General features: G+C 40.2%; 1 protein-coding gene and 1 long non-coding RNA gene across 3 annotated transcripts in view; one reads left to right on the top strand and one right to left on the bottom strand.

Annotated features, from left to right (window-relative positions):
* hth (homothorax) overlaps window positions 1-18,163 on the bottom strand; it is a 111,341-nt gene that overhangs the window by 19,774 nt on the left and 73,404 nt on the right. For both annotated transcript variants that reach the window (XM_068301987.1, XM_068301988.1), the window contains exons 9-10: window positions 5,567-5,662; window positions 722-745 (exon numbers count right to left, since the gene is read on the bottom strand). In XM_068301987.1, the coding sequence (XP_068158088.1) occupies window positions 722-745; window positions 5,567-5,662 (120 nt within the window). The remainder of the gene's footprint in view (window positions 1-721; window positions 746-5,566; window positions 5,663-18,163) is intronic.
* The window catches only part of LOC137585949 (uncharacterized), a 174,698-nt gene that overhangs the window by 95,899 nt on the left and 60,636 nt on the right, over window positions 1-18,163 (top strand). The window lies entirely within an intron of this gene.

The following is an 18,163-nucleotide window of genomic DNA, read 5'->3' as shown; positions in this document are numbered from 1 at the left end:
ACTATACAATATGTTCTACACATTTCTTTCTGCTTATGCTTCTTCAAGCAATTCCAACTCCAACTCCATCTTCATGTTCATCGGTTTACTCCATGTGTGTGTGTGTGTGAGAAATCGAAATCCCAAAAACTAAATCCTATAATGCCCTGAGACGACGACGACGACGACCCGCACACACTCACTCACGCACGGCTACATTTTGAAATGTGTGTTTCGGTTCGTTTTGGTATTTCTTCTTTTTTTCTGTTTCTCATTTTTCGTTTCTCATTTTGGTTTCACATCTACTTTAACCCCAACCCCCACCACCACCACCACTAGCACCACAAGCAACAGCACCTATCTTGGGAGTCCCATGCCCCCATGCCCATTGAGATCCCCTCAAGAAGGCCGAGCGTGCGCACAGTCTATAATAATGATAAGATGGCTCTTAATCAGAAAATTTATATACCCCAGCATTTAGTTGTTCTCGTTGTAGGCTCAACCTCTCTCCCCCCCTTCCCACCCTCCTCTCCGAACTGATGATGGGTTATGCTCGTTTATAATTATAGGTCCTGTCAAACGCTAAATGAAAGCCCCATCAAAGTCGTCCGCGGCCTGCTGGCCAGTCACACAGAGCCATACAATTTTCTGTCTTGGTTGGTTGGTTGGTTATTTGGTCTTGGCCATTTTGCTGCAAACTTAACTTAAGAGAATTGTATGTGTATGTAAAGGGAAAGCTTACCGCTGGCACTCGTTCCAAAATTGTCTGCAAGTAGAAAAGAAATGATGGAAAATATTAGTTAGTTATTGTGGGAAAAGGCCCAAAAGCTTATCTCTTAATCGAGAACCTAATTAAATTAATCTAAACAACACATTCAACACGAAAATTTCTCAGACCCCCCTCCCCCTGCCGGCAATCCCTCACCCAGAACTGGCAACTCTAATAAATCTTGCCGTATTTTGAGAAACCCCCAAAAGAAAAAAACCGAATAAACCAAAAAAGGCTCAGCAAACAAAACTGAAAATCCCCAACAAAAAAAAAAAAATTGAAAAAATTCGTGCAGACTTTGTTGACCGCAAATTGTTGTTGTAGTTGTTGTTGTTGCTATAAAAATATGATATATATTCACACACTCTCACACGCATAGAGAGAGAGAGAGACCCCATCGAATGAGGTGGAAAGTGAAGGGCTGCCAGGGATGCGGCGGCAATCAATCAAAACTATGTGAAGCCTTTTTGGAATCAACGCCAAGTGTGAACCAAAAATATTTGGACCAAATCAAATGCAATGGAGCCAAAACAAAAACCCAACCAAAAACCACACACACACACTCGCACAGACAAACACATAAAAGAGATGAATCCAGTTGGATACGACTTTAAAACCCTTGCTTATATATTATAGCCATAGAGCATTGTGTTTGGTTAAAATATACCCAGTAACTAGTTAGTTTAAGACAGAGCATATGCAGTCCTTCGAAATGAGAGAATAAACCGAATCAGGAAAGGGACTTTGTCTCTGAGCAAAATAAAGTAAAGAAAAGTAAAAGATTAAAACATTTTTTCGCACAGGCTCTCAATTCTTTCTCCCAGAAGAGAGTCCAAGTTTTCTTAGGGTATCTTCTTGGTCGTTGCTTTATCTAAATGAAATGGTTATTAATTTTTTGTTGTTTGGTTAGTCAAATTTTTCTTTGGGAGACCTGCAAAACGTATTATATTTTTGGGCATTTTCGCACGCAAATCATTTTCAGTTTCTGCCATTTTTTTCTTTGTAGGTTGTTTCTTTTATCTTTTTTTTTATGGAGATTTTTATTATGTGGCTTAAAGCATTATGCAAATGGATTTAATAAGTTTTAAGGCGATTTCGAAAGGTAGACTAGCCAAGATCATCATCTTGGTCATCAGTTTGAAATATTCGTAAACATTTCTTTACATTTTAGCTTCCGATGACTTGAAGCTTGTTGATCTTCTTATGCCATTTCAGGCAGTAACTTGCCTCTCCTTCTACCCTCCTACCATCTCTGGTCATTGAGATGGCCCAGTCATTTAGTCACTTTGTAATAACATGGCTAAGAGTATTTTGTGAACTTGGTTGGCATCTCTTTTCGCCTTGGCAATGGACGCTTTCTTGTCATTTAAGTCATCGAACACGCATTGGTACATTGTACATGGTGTCGGTGTCGGACTGGTTGTTGTTGCTGTTGTTGTTGTCGAGTCAATGTCAGTGTCCTGCAGCAGCGACTGTGGCAGCCATTGCAATCCATTCCAACCAATCCATTGCACTACCCCCCGCCCCCCCACTAAAGTTGCTTGCCCCACCACCGACCAAAGCGAACAGTTCATAAATAATCGTCTTAAGTTGATGGCAATGTGGCGACTGCCAGCGATTGCTCTCCTCTGGGTGGCTCTTTTTCAGTCCACTTCACTCCAGTCCCGTCCAGGCCCGTTCAGTCCCTTCCCATCCCATCCCGTCCAGTCGAGTCTAAAGCTAAAGCCTTCTTTCTCAGTTCTCAGCATTGCGACAGATTAAGGCCTGGTGCGGCTTCCCAAGCTCTGCGGTACTTAACAGCGATTGCATTTTTTTGTTTTTCGTTTTTGTTTTGAAAAACAAAAAAAAAAGTATCTTTTGGATTCTCTGCGTGTGTGTGTGTGTGTGTTTCGTTCTTTGTGCACTGCAGTGGCAAACGCATAAAAGAAAGCAAAACATTTGGAGAGTTGCTCAAATATTCCAAAAACGTTTCAATGAATGTCGCCGAGGCAGTGCTTCAATTTTTTCACCCTCTTCCCTTCCTCTCATATATTGTCCGCCAAAAAACAACAACACCAACAACAACAACAACATTTGTCGTGTCTGATCCCATTTTAATATTCTAGATACTTAAATAAAATACGTGTCTGGCTTGGCCAACAAACGTTTATTGTTTGTTAATTGATTTCGCCTGGGAAGTTGTTGGTTAAAATGCAAAGTGCAACTCCCAACAGTGGAGAGGAGCATTAGGGGGGAAGAGGTAACAACAACAACAACAACAAAAAAACGAAAAAAACTTTGCACAAACAAAATCAAGAATTTGGTATGCAAAATTTGTAAGCCCAAAGAGACATCTTCTGGGTCTCTGACATGGAGACGGCGATGAAGACGACGACGAGGAGCAGAAGGTGGGTTCTCCTCTGAGGTTGGGGGCACAATTAATTTGCAGACGGCAAAGCAGCCTTGAGGCTGCCAAATGGTTGACAATTGTCAAGGACTGCGCCAAGTTGGCGGCTTAAAGTCGTCATCGTCATCGTCAGCGGGAGCAGCAGTAGCTGCGTCTGCGTGTACACCACTTACTCTATCTCACACGTTCTCTCTCTCTCTCTCCTGCTCCCTCACACACTCTGCAGACAACTGACAGCTGAGAGACTATGAGACTATGAGTCTTGGACTTGGGTCATTTAACGGTAATTACCAAAGTAAGCTTTCCGCGAAAAACGCTTGCTTTGCCTATTTTTTGTTGTTGTTTTGTTCATTTTCTCATTTTCCAAACTATTTTTTAGCCAGTCTCCGTATTGGAGTTGGAGCTGGAGCTCAAGTGCCGACAAAGCCTTAGCCAAGGCAAGGCAAAACCAAGTGAAGCATAAAAATGAAGCACCCAAAAAAAAAAAAAAACACAAAAAAAGCCGAAGAAAAACTTGCAATGTAATGAAAAGAAACCACACGATTTTCCATTTTGCCCCAAACAACAAACACACAAACAGACACATATAGAGAGAAGCGAGAGAGATAGAGAGAGAGATGCAGAGACTCTCAAGCGCGACTCCAAGTCTATTTATGTGACTATTGAAGTGGGCCTTGGGTCCCTACAAAACATTCAACATTCAGACAAAACTTAAACTCTGAATACTTTGGGCCCAGGTGAAGAGGTTTCTTTTGCCTACCCACCCTTTAGGTCTTCTAAACTGTTGTTGTTGTTGTTGTTTTTGCTTTTTTTTTGTCGGCTTTGGCTTTGATTTTTGCTTGATTTCTTTCAAAATCAACGACGACGACGACGGCCAGGAGACGGAGCCGCGAAATAGAGATGCAGAGCAGCCAAAGAACCCAAAAACCAAAGCCCAAAGATGATGCTCGAATTGTTGTTGTTGCTGTTGTTGTTGTTGCATGTGCAGCAACTGTGACGCCATTTTCAGAGGAGCTAAAGCCCCCAACGTATGCAAAAGAGACTGAAGCGACCCGTAGATGTCCAAAGGCAAACCGCCAAAAGGATAATCAGCAACAATTTAGTATTATTACACCACGTTCGAAGCCATCGAAAGAAGCCCCCACAAAGAAGGAGGGGGCGCAGGGCGGGCACAAGAGATGAGATGAGTTGAGTTGAGGTGCTATTGAGGTGGGGGGCCGAGCGGGGAAGGCGTAGGGGGGGCACACACAAAGTTGTCTGTCAGTTTGCTTGGTTTATTTTTTTTTTTTTTTTTTCTTGCCTTTTTCTTTCTTTCTTATTTTTTAAGCCATGGCCAAGACCAGACCTGGCTGAGTTCTCTCAAGTATGCATTTCAAAGAAAATCATTATTATCGATGCGGCAAAAGGCTGTGGCAAAGACTATGGCCCAAGCAGAGGCTCAGAGTCTCTGGCTTTGACTCTGACTCGGGAGTTTTTTTTCTTTCAGTTTTTGCCTTTTGGTATTTTCACGTAGCCGTAGATTGAGTTTCAATGGAAAAATGATTTGCAAATTGACTTTAACGAATTGCTCGAGTGAGCAGCAGCAGCAGCAGCAGCAGCAGCAGCAACCTGCTCAGTTGGCTTAGCCTTTTGGCCATGTTATGGAATTTTGATTACAGGCAAAAGAATCGCTTGGATGGCAGGCCAAGCTAGATACTCTTAAAATTAAAATACACAGCAACATACATAGTTACAAAGAGGAGCGAGGGGAGCGACGTTGGCTTATTATTGGCACGCATTTGGATTTAGACCAGATTGAACAATGGAATTAACCATCATACCAATGCCAAGTCGAAAAAAAGGAGGCCTGAGGATGGCCTCATCGTCTGTGACGTCGATGTCTATGTCGGAGTTTGATACTATTTCTGTTTTGCTGATCCATCCCCATCCATGATGGTGATGGTGCTGCTGGTGGTGGGATGTGGCCACAGTTTGCTGGTTACGGCCATCGTTTCGCCATGAACACCATTATCAGCATCATAACATTTGCCAACCAGTTGGCTTAAAATGGCCTGGACGCGGCTGGAACTCGATTCGACTGGGAACTGGCTTTTGTTTGGCCGTTGGGCTCCAGCTAGTTCGTATATCATTATAGAAATTACCTACTCTCCATTTGGTTGGGCATGGCAAGGCAGTCCAGCCAGCAGACCAGACCCGGCAGAGAGGCAGCCATTGTTAGTATTTTGCCATTAACGTTAACTCTTTGGCACAATCTGGCCGTCAAGATCTTATATGGCTTTTTACCTCCCCAAAAAAAAAAAGAAAAGAAAAACAAAAACTAAAAACCAAAATAAAAGCTTCTAGCTGTAAAATTATGAACCCTAGCCATGTCAATCTTTGGTCAACTGATAACAACAACAACAACTATTGATAATAATATGATTTTCACTTACCAGGACTACCAAGGAAGACTGAGGAATACAATCGCCTGGAGGCGTCTGCATTTCGAGCATCGGCAGGTGAGGACCATTCTCTTCGACACCATCGTCCTGAAAATATGATAGAAAAGCCGCTCATTAGACAAAATGTTTCGATTAATTGCAAACAAAAAGTAAATTAAATGAAAAGGAAATCTATATGTGTGTGTGTGTGTTATGTGTGTGTGTGTATTGTGTGTTATAAGCAAATGCCAGTAAAAGCATATTTAATGTAGATACCATACGACAAGATGTGCTAAGATCTTAAGCTACTTTTGCTAGCCCCTTTTGAGCCCACCGACTGACACACTTGTCAAGCACAAAGCCTCCTCATCGATGCATTGACAGCTGCCATTGAATGTGTTAAGCCAACGGGCCCACTAAGTAGTCTTTACATATACAAATACATACATATATAATATGTAGTAAATAGCCATGAGGCTTTCATCAGAATATCGTTTTGACAGGTGAGCCTAGTTGCCCAGAGTTAACTTCTTTCTGCTATCAAAAATCTCCACTTTTGCTGTTGCTAATCAAAAATGCATATTTATTACATATACTTTGTTCTGCCTGTTTTACACACTTTAAAGACTCAATTACCCAGTGTGCACCCCTCTTAACCTTCTAATGGACACTTTAAGAACATAAAACTTTAAATGAAATACGTAGTGGCAAAGAAAGAAAACAGAAGAACAAGAAGCACCAAGCACACCAAAAGTAGAATGAAAATGGCGCTAATAATAATTTGGTTTATTGGCTTTAAAGCACAATGAAGACACTGGGCGGTAAAAATTGAGGGGCGTGCCAAGAGACCAAAGTGAGCGAGACAAAGAGCCCACCCTTGTGTGTGTGTTTCCTCTTCTTTCCATATACATTTTTTTTGTTATTATTTTTTGTTCCTGTCTTCATTTTTTCTTTCCTTTTTTTTTTTTTAGCAGCAGCAATTTCTATTATTTTTTTAAGCACTTTCTTGAGCTCAACGAGGGAGACGACGACGCACCTTTATTTAAATTTGCCTTGGCCAGTTGCAACAACAACAACAACAGCAGCAGCAACTTTTGAGCTGCTTCGTTTTCCTTAATGGGCAATTTTCTTGGTAGTAATGGGCACGTTTTATGGACGCTTTTGTGGGGTGTTTATCGTGTACACACAAGACGGGTGGCCAGGCCAGGTCAAGAGGGGGGGTTGTGAATGGACTATGCAATCTAAATCGAGGGTTGACACCATAGTTTCAATAGTTTTATGAAAAAATCTACCAAAATTGGAAGAAATTCATCTCATTTCCCCTTTTGGCTCGGATTTTTCCTTATTTCCTGATCTAACAGGATGTATTAATTATGATGATTAAGTGAATATACTCTCATTTAAAGTGTATTATTTAACCTGTTTCCCCTCATGCTAAAACTCGAAAGAGACAATAATATAATTAACTAACAAATCAGCTCAATATAAAACGAATTTCATGGGCAAGAAGCACGTGGTGAAGTGCGAGGGAAAGGGGAAAGACATCGGGCAACTAAACCAAATTGTTCGCACATAAATCTTTGCACTAAAAATTTTATTGTCGTTTTTATTGTAAAGAAATAGAATAACAACAATAACAGCAACAGCAACAACAACAACTGAAAAGGCAGCAGCCAAACAGTCTGCGCTGCCAAAGAGAGTGAAGCAGCAGCGCCACACATAACACTCACTCAGTCTCCCACTCTCACACTCACACACACACACACAGAGACATAATACTCATTCACTCATTTTCTCATTTCCCCTCCGTACCATACATTTTGTCTGGCTTATCGTATCGTAAGTCTTTGCTTGCTTAATATCGTAAGAAGGCAGCGCCATTGCTGGCAAGCATGAGCTTCTCTCTCTCTGCGTGTGTGAGTGTGAGCGAGATGAAGCTACTCTAGTGAGTGAGGGCAAAGAGAAATGTACCAATACAACGGCAAATCAAGCGAATTGAAGGCGAATTCATATGCCGCCTGCGAGTTAATAATAATAATAATAATAATATGTAATAAGAAGCTATTTTTCTTTGTTTCTCTTTAGTTAATGATTTTTGTTAGTCGATTTAACCAAGTTATGCAATGTTAAATCAATAAAATTGACTAAGACCAACTTTAATAAACAAGAAAATGTATTCCAATTTCCCTGTTTTCCTCATTTTGGCTCGCTTTCTGGGTGAAAAATTTTGTGCTTTGTCTTGTTTTTGAGTTTTCTTTTGTCTTGAATTCATTTATCTATAAATAGGAGAACCTATTTATAGTTCGACCCCATTTGCTGTCATTTAGCTGGCACTCTTGCTAAGTGTACTCCTTCTCACCCCCTCGGATCATAATGACATGGCAGACTGAAGTGGCTGAGAGTGTTTGATAAAAATGGCGCTAGGGCCATTGATTAGGAGGCAAAAATGCATTCTGTTATCAGCAAGTTCAAATGCAGTTGCAGTCAGTAAACGAAAAGCCAAATATAAGAACCCCCCTCCACCCTTCTACAGAAAGCACATCTGTTGAAAAAGGCCATAGTCGAAATGAATTTTCCACATTTTCCCCCCCTCCCCCACTACACCTCTTATTATTCTCAGTCACAATATGAGTGTCTATTTTACAGTTATGTTTGAGTGTGTGTGTCCCTCTCTTTCTTTCTGTCTGTCTGTCTCAGTGTTTGTGTGTGTGTGTGAGTGTGTGTTTAGATAAAATTGTGTTTCGAAAGTGACAGTTGAAATGATTTATCACTTGCCAGTGACTGCAAGGCGCAAACGCCAGCCCCTCCCACTCCCATCCCTCCTAAGCCCCCCCAGATGTTGGATGGGTCCCTTCTACATACATATATCCACCGATTCTGTACCGCTGCTGTCGTCAAAGTTTTTAGCACAAGCTCTCGCCAACGCTGTTGCCCCCCTCCCCCCACCCCATCATCTGCTCATCCTCTGCCGGTTCTGTTGCTGCATGTTTGGCATTTTTGTGTAGAAAAATTGAAAATTGCTTTTTTCGTCAGCAGACAGAAGAAGACCACCATCCGCTGGCCACCATCTCCCGACCCCCTGCCCTGCATTCTATTCCTAATATTCCCAGTTCCTCTAGCTCTAGTTTTTATCACTGGCAACTTCATCTTTCCAATTTTCTACCATTTTGACTTTGTTTCCCCTATGTTAGGGGTCTTCTCTCAGTCGTTGCTGAGTTTTTCATATGAAAATTTAATACCGAAACGCCCAAAACCCCAACCCACACACACACCGCCTTCCTTCCTCACCGCTGAAGCAACTCCAACCTTCATCATTCCCGTGCGAGCTAATTTAAAAATTTTTGTAATTTTTTCGCTTTGCTCTTTTGGAATTTTTGCAATGCGCGACAAAATGATTTATGTCGCTGCCTGAACAAAATTAAAAATATTACAAAACAACACCAACAACGCTCACACATTTAAATAACATAAAAAACAAAAAAAAAAAAAGAAACATCAACAACAAAAACGAGAGAAAGAAAAAACAACAACTCTTTAAGCTTTAAAATGAAAATGTTACTGTGGAAATTTTCATTTTGGCTTTTCTCTCGGTTTTATGCCCAACAATTTCGTGCGACATTCAAAAAAAAAGAACTCAGGATATATGTATGTGTGTGTGTGTGTGTATGGAGTAGATGACTCTGAGATACCCTGTAGTAACTAAATTTAGGTCTTACTAAGTTGCAAAGAAAAGCCTTTGGAAATCTTTCAATTTCATTCTGTCTTCTTTTAAGTTTTCATTAAGTTTTAATAATTCTCCAGGATAGGAATACTCTTTCATTTCATACATATGCCTATTTACAGGGTATTAAAGAAAAAAAAAAAAGAATATGCAAAAATAAAATGAAATAAACCGCAACAATTTTTCAACATTTTGCACGTGTAAATTTTCCAATTGGTTGAGCGCGTAAAATGTGTGAGAGAAACCAAATGGTCGAGGGATGGGGATGGGGAGGTGGGTCGAAGCAGGAGGCAGGCCAGAGACAGATGAATTAAATTCTGAGGGTGGTTTTTGCTGTGCCAACACAATAACTTAGTCAATGGGCGTGTCTCTTTCTGTCCCCTAACTCTATGATTATAATATCTTTTGGATACATTCAAGTTGTTGTTGGTCGATCTTTGAGGCAGGTGCCACCGGAATTAATGATCACATTGTGGCAATGGCAATGCCAACTATGAATGAATAGGCGACAACAGGAGGAACACAAAGGAAAATTTGCATGAAAGTATCTTTTGGGGTTGGTCGTGTGGCACTGCCCATATGTGACTCTGACTGGCCAAAAACTGCCACAGTCTGGCTTTGGCCATTTGCATTGCCGTCGGCGGGTATAGCAAGGTGCGTTGTGCACAAACCAAAAAACAAATGCGATGACTGAAACAGACAAAACAAACGGGAAAAAAGAGAACCAGACCATTTAACTTTTGACTATGACGTCAGTTCTATACCCTTTAAGGGAAACTATGCTACAAAGTTGTTCAATTCAAATGAAGAAAAGAAAAGAAAGAGAAGATTGACAAAACTGTTCCATAACTTTAAGGATGCCTTTAGGAAAGTCTTTGACAACAGTTTCTCCATTATGCCTTGCATAGTTATTATACCTTTCTCTGGGAGAGTATTACCATGCCAGACACATGGAGAGAAACACCCAAAAAGCCGCAGGGCCAGAGCTTTTAGTCTTTTAGTCTGGCGACTTTGGAGTTGTAAATGCAAAAATGTGTAACGACCAGATGAAAAAAAAAACACGTATCTATATGAAATGCTCGTAAATACCAACAAAAAACAACAAACAATTATTTATAAATACATATAGATATTTGGTTTTTTTTATTAGTTTTTTTTCCCAAATTTTGGTTATACCCCAAAAAATAAGCCCAGTTAACACGTAGTATTGATTAATAAATTGGCTTTTGAAAATAGAATTTTCAAATAAGTCCTCGATAATACGGTTTATGAATAAATGAATGAATTGTTGGGGATTTCGCTCTTGAAACAATTTCATCAGAATTTGCCAATTTGATAAGACGAAACGAAAGAAAGAAATAGAACAAATTTCTGATTATAAGATAACTCTTATCACAGATTGTCCTCCCTGACAACAATCAATGGCCAAGTGAATACCATTTCAAGTACAACATTTTCTTTTAGCCAAAATTAATTGTTTAACTATTATGCAATTTAAACTCTTCATATTGTAAATTTAATTATTTTGTTAACTTGCACTTTATTTAATATGCATTTTTTTTTATCTCACAAATTGCATTTGGCATTTCATCTCTTACCCTAACCATTCTCCTCCTCCTCCTCCTCCTTTACTCCCTTTAAACCCCATCCAATGAGTTGCAGTTGTTGTTGTTGTTGCTTTATTTATGGCAACGTTTTGCTTTTTGTGTAATTATTCACATGCACAAACAATTTCATATGCAATTTTTGTAGTGCGCCATTTTTTTGTTGCACTTTTTTTTTATAATGCCGGTTTTTTTTCTCTCTCTCTGCTCTTGTTTTACTATATGGCCATCATGGCCGGAAGGTGGCGCTGCTGCAGCTGCTTTACGAGCAAAAAACAACAACAACAACAGTTATCTATTTTTGCTCTGTCGCTGCCATTGTTGTTGCTTTCCGTTGCCGTTTTCACAACATTTTCTATAGCCAAAGTATTTTTGTTTTTAAATACCCTGCAATCTGAGATGGAGATATAAGGGAGAGTATAGAGTCTTTGAAATTACCGTTAAGTGAAGACAAAATGAAGATCCTATGCAAAGAATTCTTAAACTCTATTATTAATATCATAAAAAATTTACTTAAAACAAGTTTAATAACTTTTTAAAGGGTATCTAGAAAACTTGAATAGAAATTGACAATTTTTAGCAATTTTTTCTTGCTCTTAATTTAAATGAAAAAGCTTTTCGCTCATAGTTATGAAAATAATGCACACACACATATAGAGAGAGAGAGAGAGAGAAAGAGAGAGAGGGAGACAGAGCCCACAGGGGAAGACAGAGACAGGGCGAGAGAATAAGGATGGAATGTGAATTTTTCTATATAAAAATTCTAGTTCTAAATGGATTTATCTAAAAAATTGTGGCTTTAGTTGTTGGTCCCCACAAAACGGGGCTTTAAGTCTTAAATTCAACACACATTTTCTTTTTCTCTTTTTGGGGCCACACCTCGGCAAGAGGAGAAAGAGCGAAAAACCAAAACAGGAACATGACAAACATGACTTGTAACTTAAGCTATGCAATTTTTGTATCTCGCTTGGGTTTTTTTTTCGGTTTGGTTTGTCATCAGTTTTGGGCGACATCCTGCAGTTTGCAATGCTTCTCCTGCTCCTGCCACATATCGTTTTACACTTGAAATGAATTTGAAAGTCAGCAAAGGCAGCTCGTAATTCTTGTCTCGTGTTCCCACACACACACACACACACACACACACACACAGAGCATCATCATCTCATGGAGGTTCTTTATCTGAATGCAGGCCCGCGACTAATATAAACGTACAATGGACCAACTTAAGCTGAAATGACAGTTGCGACATGTTTGCGTAGGCGTGTGCGATCTCTGGGACAGCGAAAAAGCAAGTCAACCAGCCAGTCAGACAGTCAGCCAACCAGCAACAACAACAGCAACAACAACAACATCGGGAAGCAAATGTTTTGGTATTAATTTTTCTTGTTGTTGCCTCTCCTCTGACAATAAACTTTATCGCATTCATGTGAATGCACTTTATGACACCTAACCAGAGAACCAACAACAGCAACAGCAACAGGGAACTTGTTCTCCATTGTTGCCTTTGTATGCATGTCTGTGTGTGTGTGTGTGTGAGTGTGTGTTTTGTATTGTGTATTTACCTGCTTGTAATTTCCATTTAAAACGCACAAGAAATTCCATTTATATATGTTCATACTCAACTCTTAAATATAGAATGTGAATGCTTTGAGTCAATTTTTGCACGACTTGATTTAAATTGGTAAGCATATCGGGGGAATACATATATATACATACATATACATACATATGTAAGTGTGTATAAAGTTTGGTATATTGGAAAGCTATTTTGTGGTCGCCTGTCTGACTCGTGACTGCTCACTCAGTCGTCCGTTCTGATGGTCACGTGACCCTAATAAATCACAGAATTAATGTTACGTAAAATGGAGTTTGCTGCCAGCCACTGCACTGGCATGATGTCCATCTCTATGGAAGCTGGCAGGGAGTAAGTAAGTAAGTGCAAGATATCCTTAACCCAATATCACCATCATCATCCACCGAAAAGGCCTGAGAACAACTCCAATGGAAGGCTGTATGCCTGGCGGAAATTGAAAAACGTTTGTGGCATTTCTGATAAGCAGAAGAAGAAGAGAAGGACATTGAGAGGAAAATGTACAACTACTTAAAGGCATGAACTTAATTGTCTGATGATTTTTAATAAAGCACACTAGCCACAACTATGCTTTCTCTGTCACACATACACATACACTCGATATATCTTTCTCTCTCTCTCTCTACTGTAGTGTGTGTGTTGCTTTCTTTGTTGCTCACGCAGGCGCAGATAGCCATAACATTGGCAAAAGCCAAGCGCCAACATTACGACCATTAAAAATACCCAAAACGACAACGACAATTTCCTCATTATCGTAAAATTTATTCAAGCAAAATAAATTCATTGGTCGTTAACCTTGACACTGGTTTTTCTTTTTTACAGTCAGTCACTCTCATCACCACCAACTACCACTCCACACCCCCTTAATACGAGTGTTTGTGTGTGTGTGTGTGTCTATAAAATTCATGCCATGATGCGTGTTAAATAGTCACTGCCACAGTAGACAATGAGAAAAACATTGGCAAAACTTAAGGTATGTCTGCTTCAACTTTACCAGTTCATAAAGAAAAGCTTATATCATTTTGTTCTTCTTTTCTCTAAATTGTCCTTTGACTATATCAATGAATTGCTTTGGAGAAATATGAAACATAAGCATGACTTTCATTTGAAGAGGTTTTTTTTTTTGTATGCATGACGGGGGGCAAATCAAAAGAGCACACAAACACACACTCGGAGAGGCAGAGAGAGCAAAGCAAAGGATACAAGCACAAATTATGCCTGTAAGTATGCTACAATAATCGATAAGTGTATGGGTAGTAAGGTTATTAGTGTGTTGGTGTGTGTGTGTGTGTGTTGCTTAGTTGGTTGCTTGGTTGGCTGGTTAGTTACTGCTTGACTGCGTTTTAGGCTGCCAGACACAGACACACACACACATCGATACACACACAGACACGACTGTGCCATTTGTCATGGAGCCCGCGAGCAATTTTTCCCATTTTTCCAAATTCAGACTCTGCTCTGTTGGCTGTTTAAAGTGTTAATATGTATCCTTGCTGCTGCATTTTCAGCTCAGCTTTGACGACAGTTTGTTGGCATTGTCCTGCCTCCCTCTGTCTGTGTGTTTGTCCTGTCATTTAAATTTCTGTTGTTTAAACTTGTTGAATTACATTTACACTTAATTGGTATTGGCCATAAAGTAGATATTGCATTTATATATATGAACATATATATATTGTGGTCTGCTTAACTGCAAATTGCAGAAAGAGCATAATAAAAAAAAAATGGCAACCAAAATAAAATTAAAAGCATATAAAATGAAGAAAAGCTTGAGATTTTTTGCCTCCTTCCTCCTCCTCTAGCTAGCCCATGTGTCTGTCTATGTGTATGTGTGCGTGTTTGTGTGGCAGCTGTCTGTATGCGTATTGGCGAGAACTTGCGGATCCGACTCCAATTTCATCTCCGTCTCCGACTCTGACATCGTTTGCTGTTTTGCCCGGCTCTCGTGTACGTCGTGTCCTAGTCGTCCTTCTCGTTCTTTATATAAAACCGAATGGAGCTGCTACCAAAAGGAAATGCTACACACACACAAGCAGAGCCGCTGCAGCAACAACATAATGTTGTTTTTTTTTTTCTCCTATTTTTCTACATTTCTTTTATTTCCAGTCAGCAGAAAAATTCTTATACACAAGCTGCGTTTTTTTCCCCTTCTTCCTTTTTATCCTTCTTTGTGTGTGTGTGTGTGTGTGTGTGTCTGTTCCAGGCAAAGCTTTGCTCTCCCTGAGCTTGTGTGTGTCGGTGTGTGTTTGTGTGAGCTGGAGCAGTCAGCTAGCTCACTTTTCTTTTGAATGATTCGATGATTTTAAGCGCCTGCGTTATATGAAAACCAATCGCATCAAAGCACCCCATTAAATTTCATCGTCAGGCATATATCCTTGCCACACACAGACACCCAAAGAAGGAGTAGAAGAAGAAGAAGAACAAGTGGAGATGGTAGAAGAAGAACAAGACGACGGCGACGACAACGAGAACGATGGAGGACATGGCTTCTGGGATAGAAATAACAACAGCTGCTGCTGCCCTGTATGGCGGCTCCTGCCACTGTCCACTCACTGTCTGCATCTCCTTTTACCAATGTTTGCTATATGCCAGAAGGGAAATCCATCAGAAAGCGCAGTCGCTGCAGCTGCTACAACCAGCACCAGCATCAACTCCTCATTCTCCCACAATCCTATCGTTATTGTCATCATCGCCATCATCATTATGTGCTGACGTCGTAAATGGCTCTATCAGCGCCATTGTGTGCCGCCTCTTTTTCTTTGCTTTTTTGGTTTGGCTGGTTTGTGTTTTTCTTCTTCACTTTTTGGGTGACTCTCTGACATGTGGAGGCTTTGGGTTTGCTTTAAAGTTTTGTCTGCTTTAAAGTGCTTTTAATGGCTTCATATGAAGTCTGTTGGGGGGGGAGGAGAAAACACACAAGTCATGGAGCCATGGGGTTTGGCCTTTTTATATACTTCACTTTCCATACATAGCCCAGTCTATCACCCGATCCGCCCGATAGTCCCAACCACTTTTTTTCTCTCTCTCTCGCTTTCTCTGTCTCCTTCTGGCTTTTTGTGTGTTCTATCCTGCCATAGGCGACGCCATCTTCCTCTGGCTTCCACGGCTTTTGCTTTATTTGCAGTTCTCATCCTCGTTTCTTCTTTCCACTTGTATTTTCTTCTTTCTTTCTTTCTTTTTTTTTGTTCGCCATGCTACTCTTTATTTTTTTTTTTTTTGCTTTTTTTATGGCAAACATTTAATGGGTTTTTCAGAAAATTGCATTTTCTTCTTTGGCACTCTTTAGCCTTTTTGTTTAGCTGCTACTTTTCCCCGGCAAACTAGAGAAAGAGAGAGAGTCTCAGCTGTTGTTGGTGTTGTTGTTGTTGCTGCTGCTGCTCCCACTTCTACTTTTCCAGCTCCTGCTCCCGCTGCCGCTGCTGCTCATGACCATGGCTGCCATATTAGATTTTGAATGCATTTCCGCTTTTTGCCGCAGCAAGGAAACTTTTGTTCGCCCACTGCCTACCCTCCCTCACCGTCTTCCCTCTGCTCTTGTGTCTCCTCTATGTGTGTGTGGAAATATTTTCAACTGACTGACAGCTGTGCAGTGTGGGCGGGCACAAGGACGAGATTGTTGTGGGTGTATGCATGTGTGTCTGTCTGTGTGTCTGTGTGTTAGAGTTGGCTCTGGGTTGGCTGACTAGCTGGATGGCTGACTGGCTGACTGGCTCCTGGCTGCATTAAAACTTTGTTTCATTTTGTTGTTTTTGCTTCTGCTTTTGTTTGATGAAAAAGTCCAAGTTGTTGCGCAAAAAGTTTTTATGCAAGTTTTGCTATTTTGGCAAATGGATAAAATACTCTGCTTTTACCCACTACACACACACACACACACACACACACACAGAGTTAAACACATATACAAATAGTGAGAAGTATATATAATAACTGTCTATATATGTACAAAGAATAAGTGAGAGAGATAGATAGAGCTTGGCTATCAATGCTAAGAAGTTTTAATCAAACTTTGTGGACAAAACAAACAAAAAAAAAAGAAAAGTAATTGCATTTCCCCAATGATAGTTGAAAGTTGAAATGAAATTCGAACAAACAAATTAAAGCAGACTGAACTTTAGCAAAAACTTATCACTAAATGTTAGCGTGTGTGTATGTGTATGGTATGCCTTCTGCACACCTTTTCATGGGGTTGCAACCCCCTTAAAGAAAAACTGAAGTATTTGCCATTTATTCAAAAAACATTTGCATACCAACAGGCGCTGGTCAAACATGCAAAACATTCCAACCACATTCCATTCCTTCGAGCGAGATATGCTAAAACAAAAACAAAGAAACTCACACACACAACTACCCACACACATACACACATATTTGTAGTCCAACTAGTTTTTTGGCCAAATTAAAAAGCCATTTATGGAGGCCTTAACCAATTTATTAGACAAATTTTTCAGTTTTCAGTTACCTCTAGGGCGGCAATTAACATATGTATTTTGTTTTTTGAGATATCCAGCAACCGGTTAATGGTTTACGACTCTTGACCACGAGAATCGATTATGTGACAACAGAATAAAAAATAAATTCGATCGGCGGCTATTTCGTCTATTCCATTGTCTAAGCTGATGCGTTGATGATCTTTTGTGACATTTGATTGTCTTTTGTGGCATTTAACGGTTTCGAACGGCAGTAAATCTTTTCTCAAGGACAGAAGCAGCAGTCGTCGTCGATGATGATTTAACGACGGATGGATGATCTTTTACTTGTGTCGTTTAATTACCGTTCGACAGATGATTGGCCATAAACATAAAGACGGCTCAATGTGTTTAACGACTTGACAATGGACCAAGAATTTTCCATTTGACAATCTGTTAAATGGAAAACAAGTTTTCCGCTTCTGACTTTAAATGCACATCAATTGGAAATTGAATGCCAACCAAGGAGTAAGGGGAAAAGGCACATGCTCATATACTTGAAGTTTTTTTCAAATTGAAAACGTGTCCAACAGCCAGCAGTCATCAATTTTTAAGCAGGAGTAATCACTTTGTAAACGTTGGGCGGACCCCAGCCCCCTCCACCCACCACGAGCAATGGCAACAAGAACTTTTAGCCATCTCCTTTGGGGGTTGGCTAAAGTTGAGGCTAAGCACAAAAACCGAAAACAAGATCCGGGTCCGGGTCTGGGTCTGGGTTCAGGCACAAGGACAAGGACTGCTGCCTGTCTGACAAGTATGCCTCAAATTATTTCTGTTGTTGTTGCTTTTCCTATTCGCTTGATTTCCAAATTTCTGCACGTAACTACATAAAGTTGCAGAAATTTTTATACAATTTGTTGCATGCATAATTCAGGAGGACAATCGGCAGGATAACAGGGACCAGCCGACACGGATATTGTGGTGGATTTATGTGAAACCCATTGTGAGTGCTTGTGATGGAGGGAGGCGGGCGGATGGGTGAATGAGCATAAGGAATTATGATGAGCATAAAAAGGAGTATGTGTTGTCCTCCCCCCAAAAGAAATTGAAGAGAGAAAGTGAAGTCTCCTGTTGAAATGCGAAACCCACTTGTGAATGTTAAGTAACTTCTTTAAAGCATTCTAATTATGTATCTTTCTAATACTATCTGAGATCTTAAAACCGAAATCAAACAACATTAAGTCCGTGTTAATCTATCGTAGAAATAAGCGCCGCAATTTGTCTATCAAA

The sequence above is a fragment of the Drosophila tropicalis genome, unplaced genomic scaffold (assembly GCF_018151085.1).
Source record: "Drosophila tropicalis isolate 14030-0801.00 unplaced genomic scaffold, ASM1815108v1 contig_878, whole genome shotgun sequence".
Classification (NCBI taxonomy): Eukaryota; Metazoa; Arthropoda; class Insecta; order Diptera; family Drosophilidae; genus Drosophila; species Drosophila tropicalis.
The sequence above is the reverse complement of the archived record's forward strand: the minus strand, read 5'-3'. Positions and strand labels throughout refer to the sequence as shown.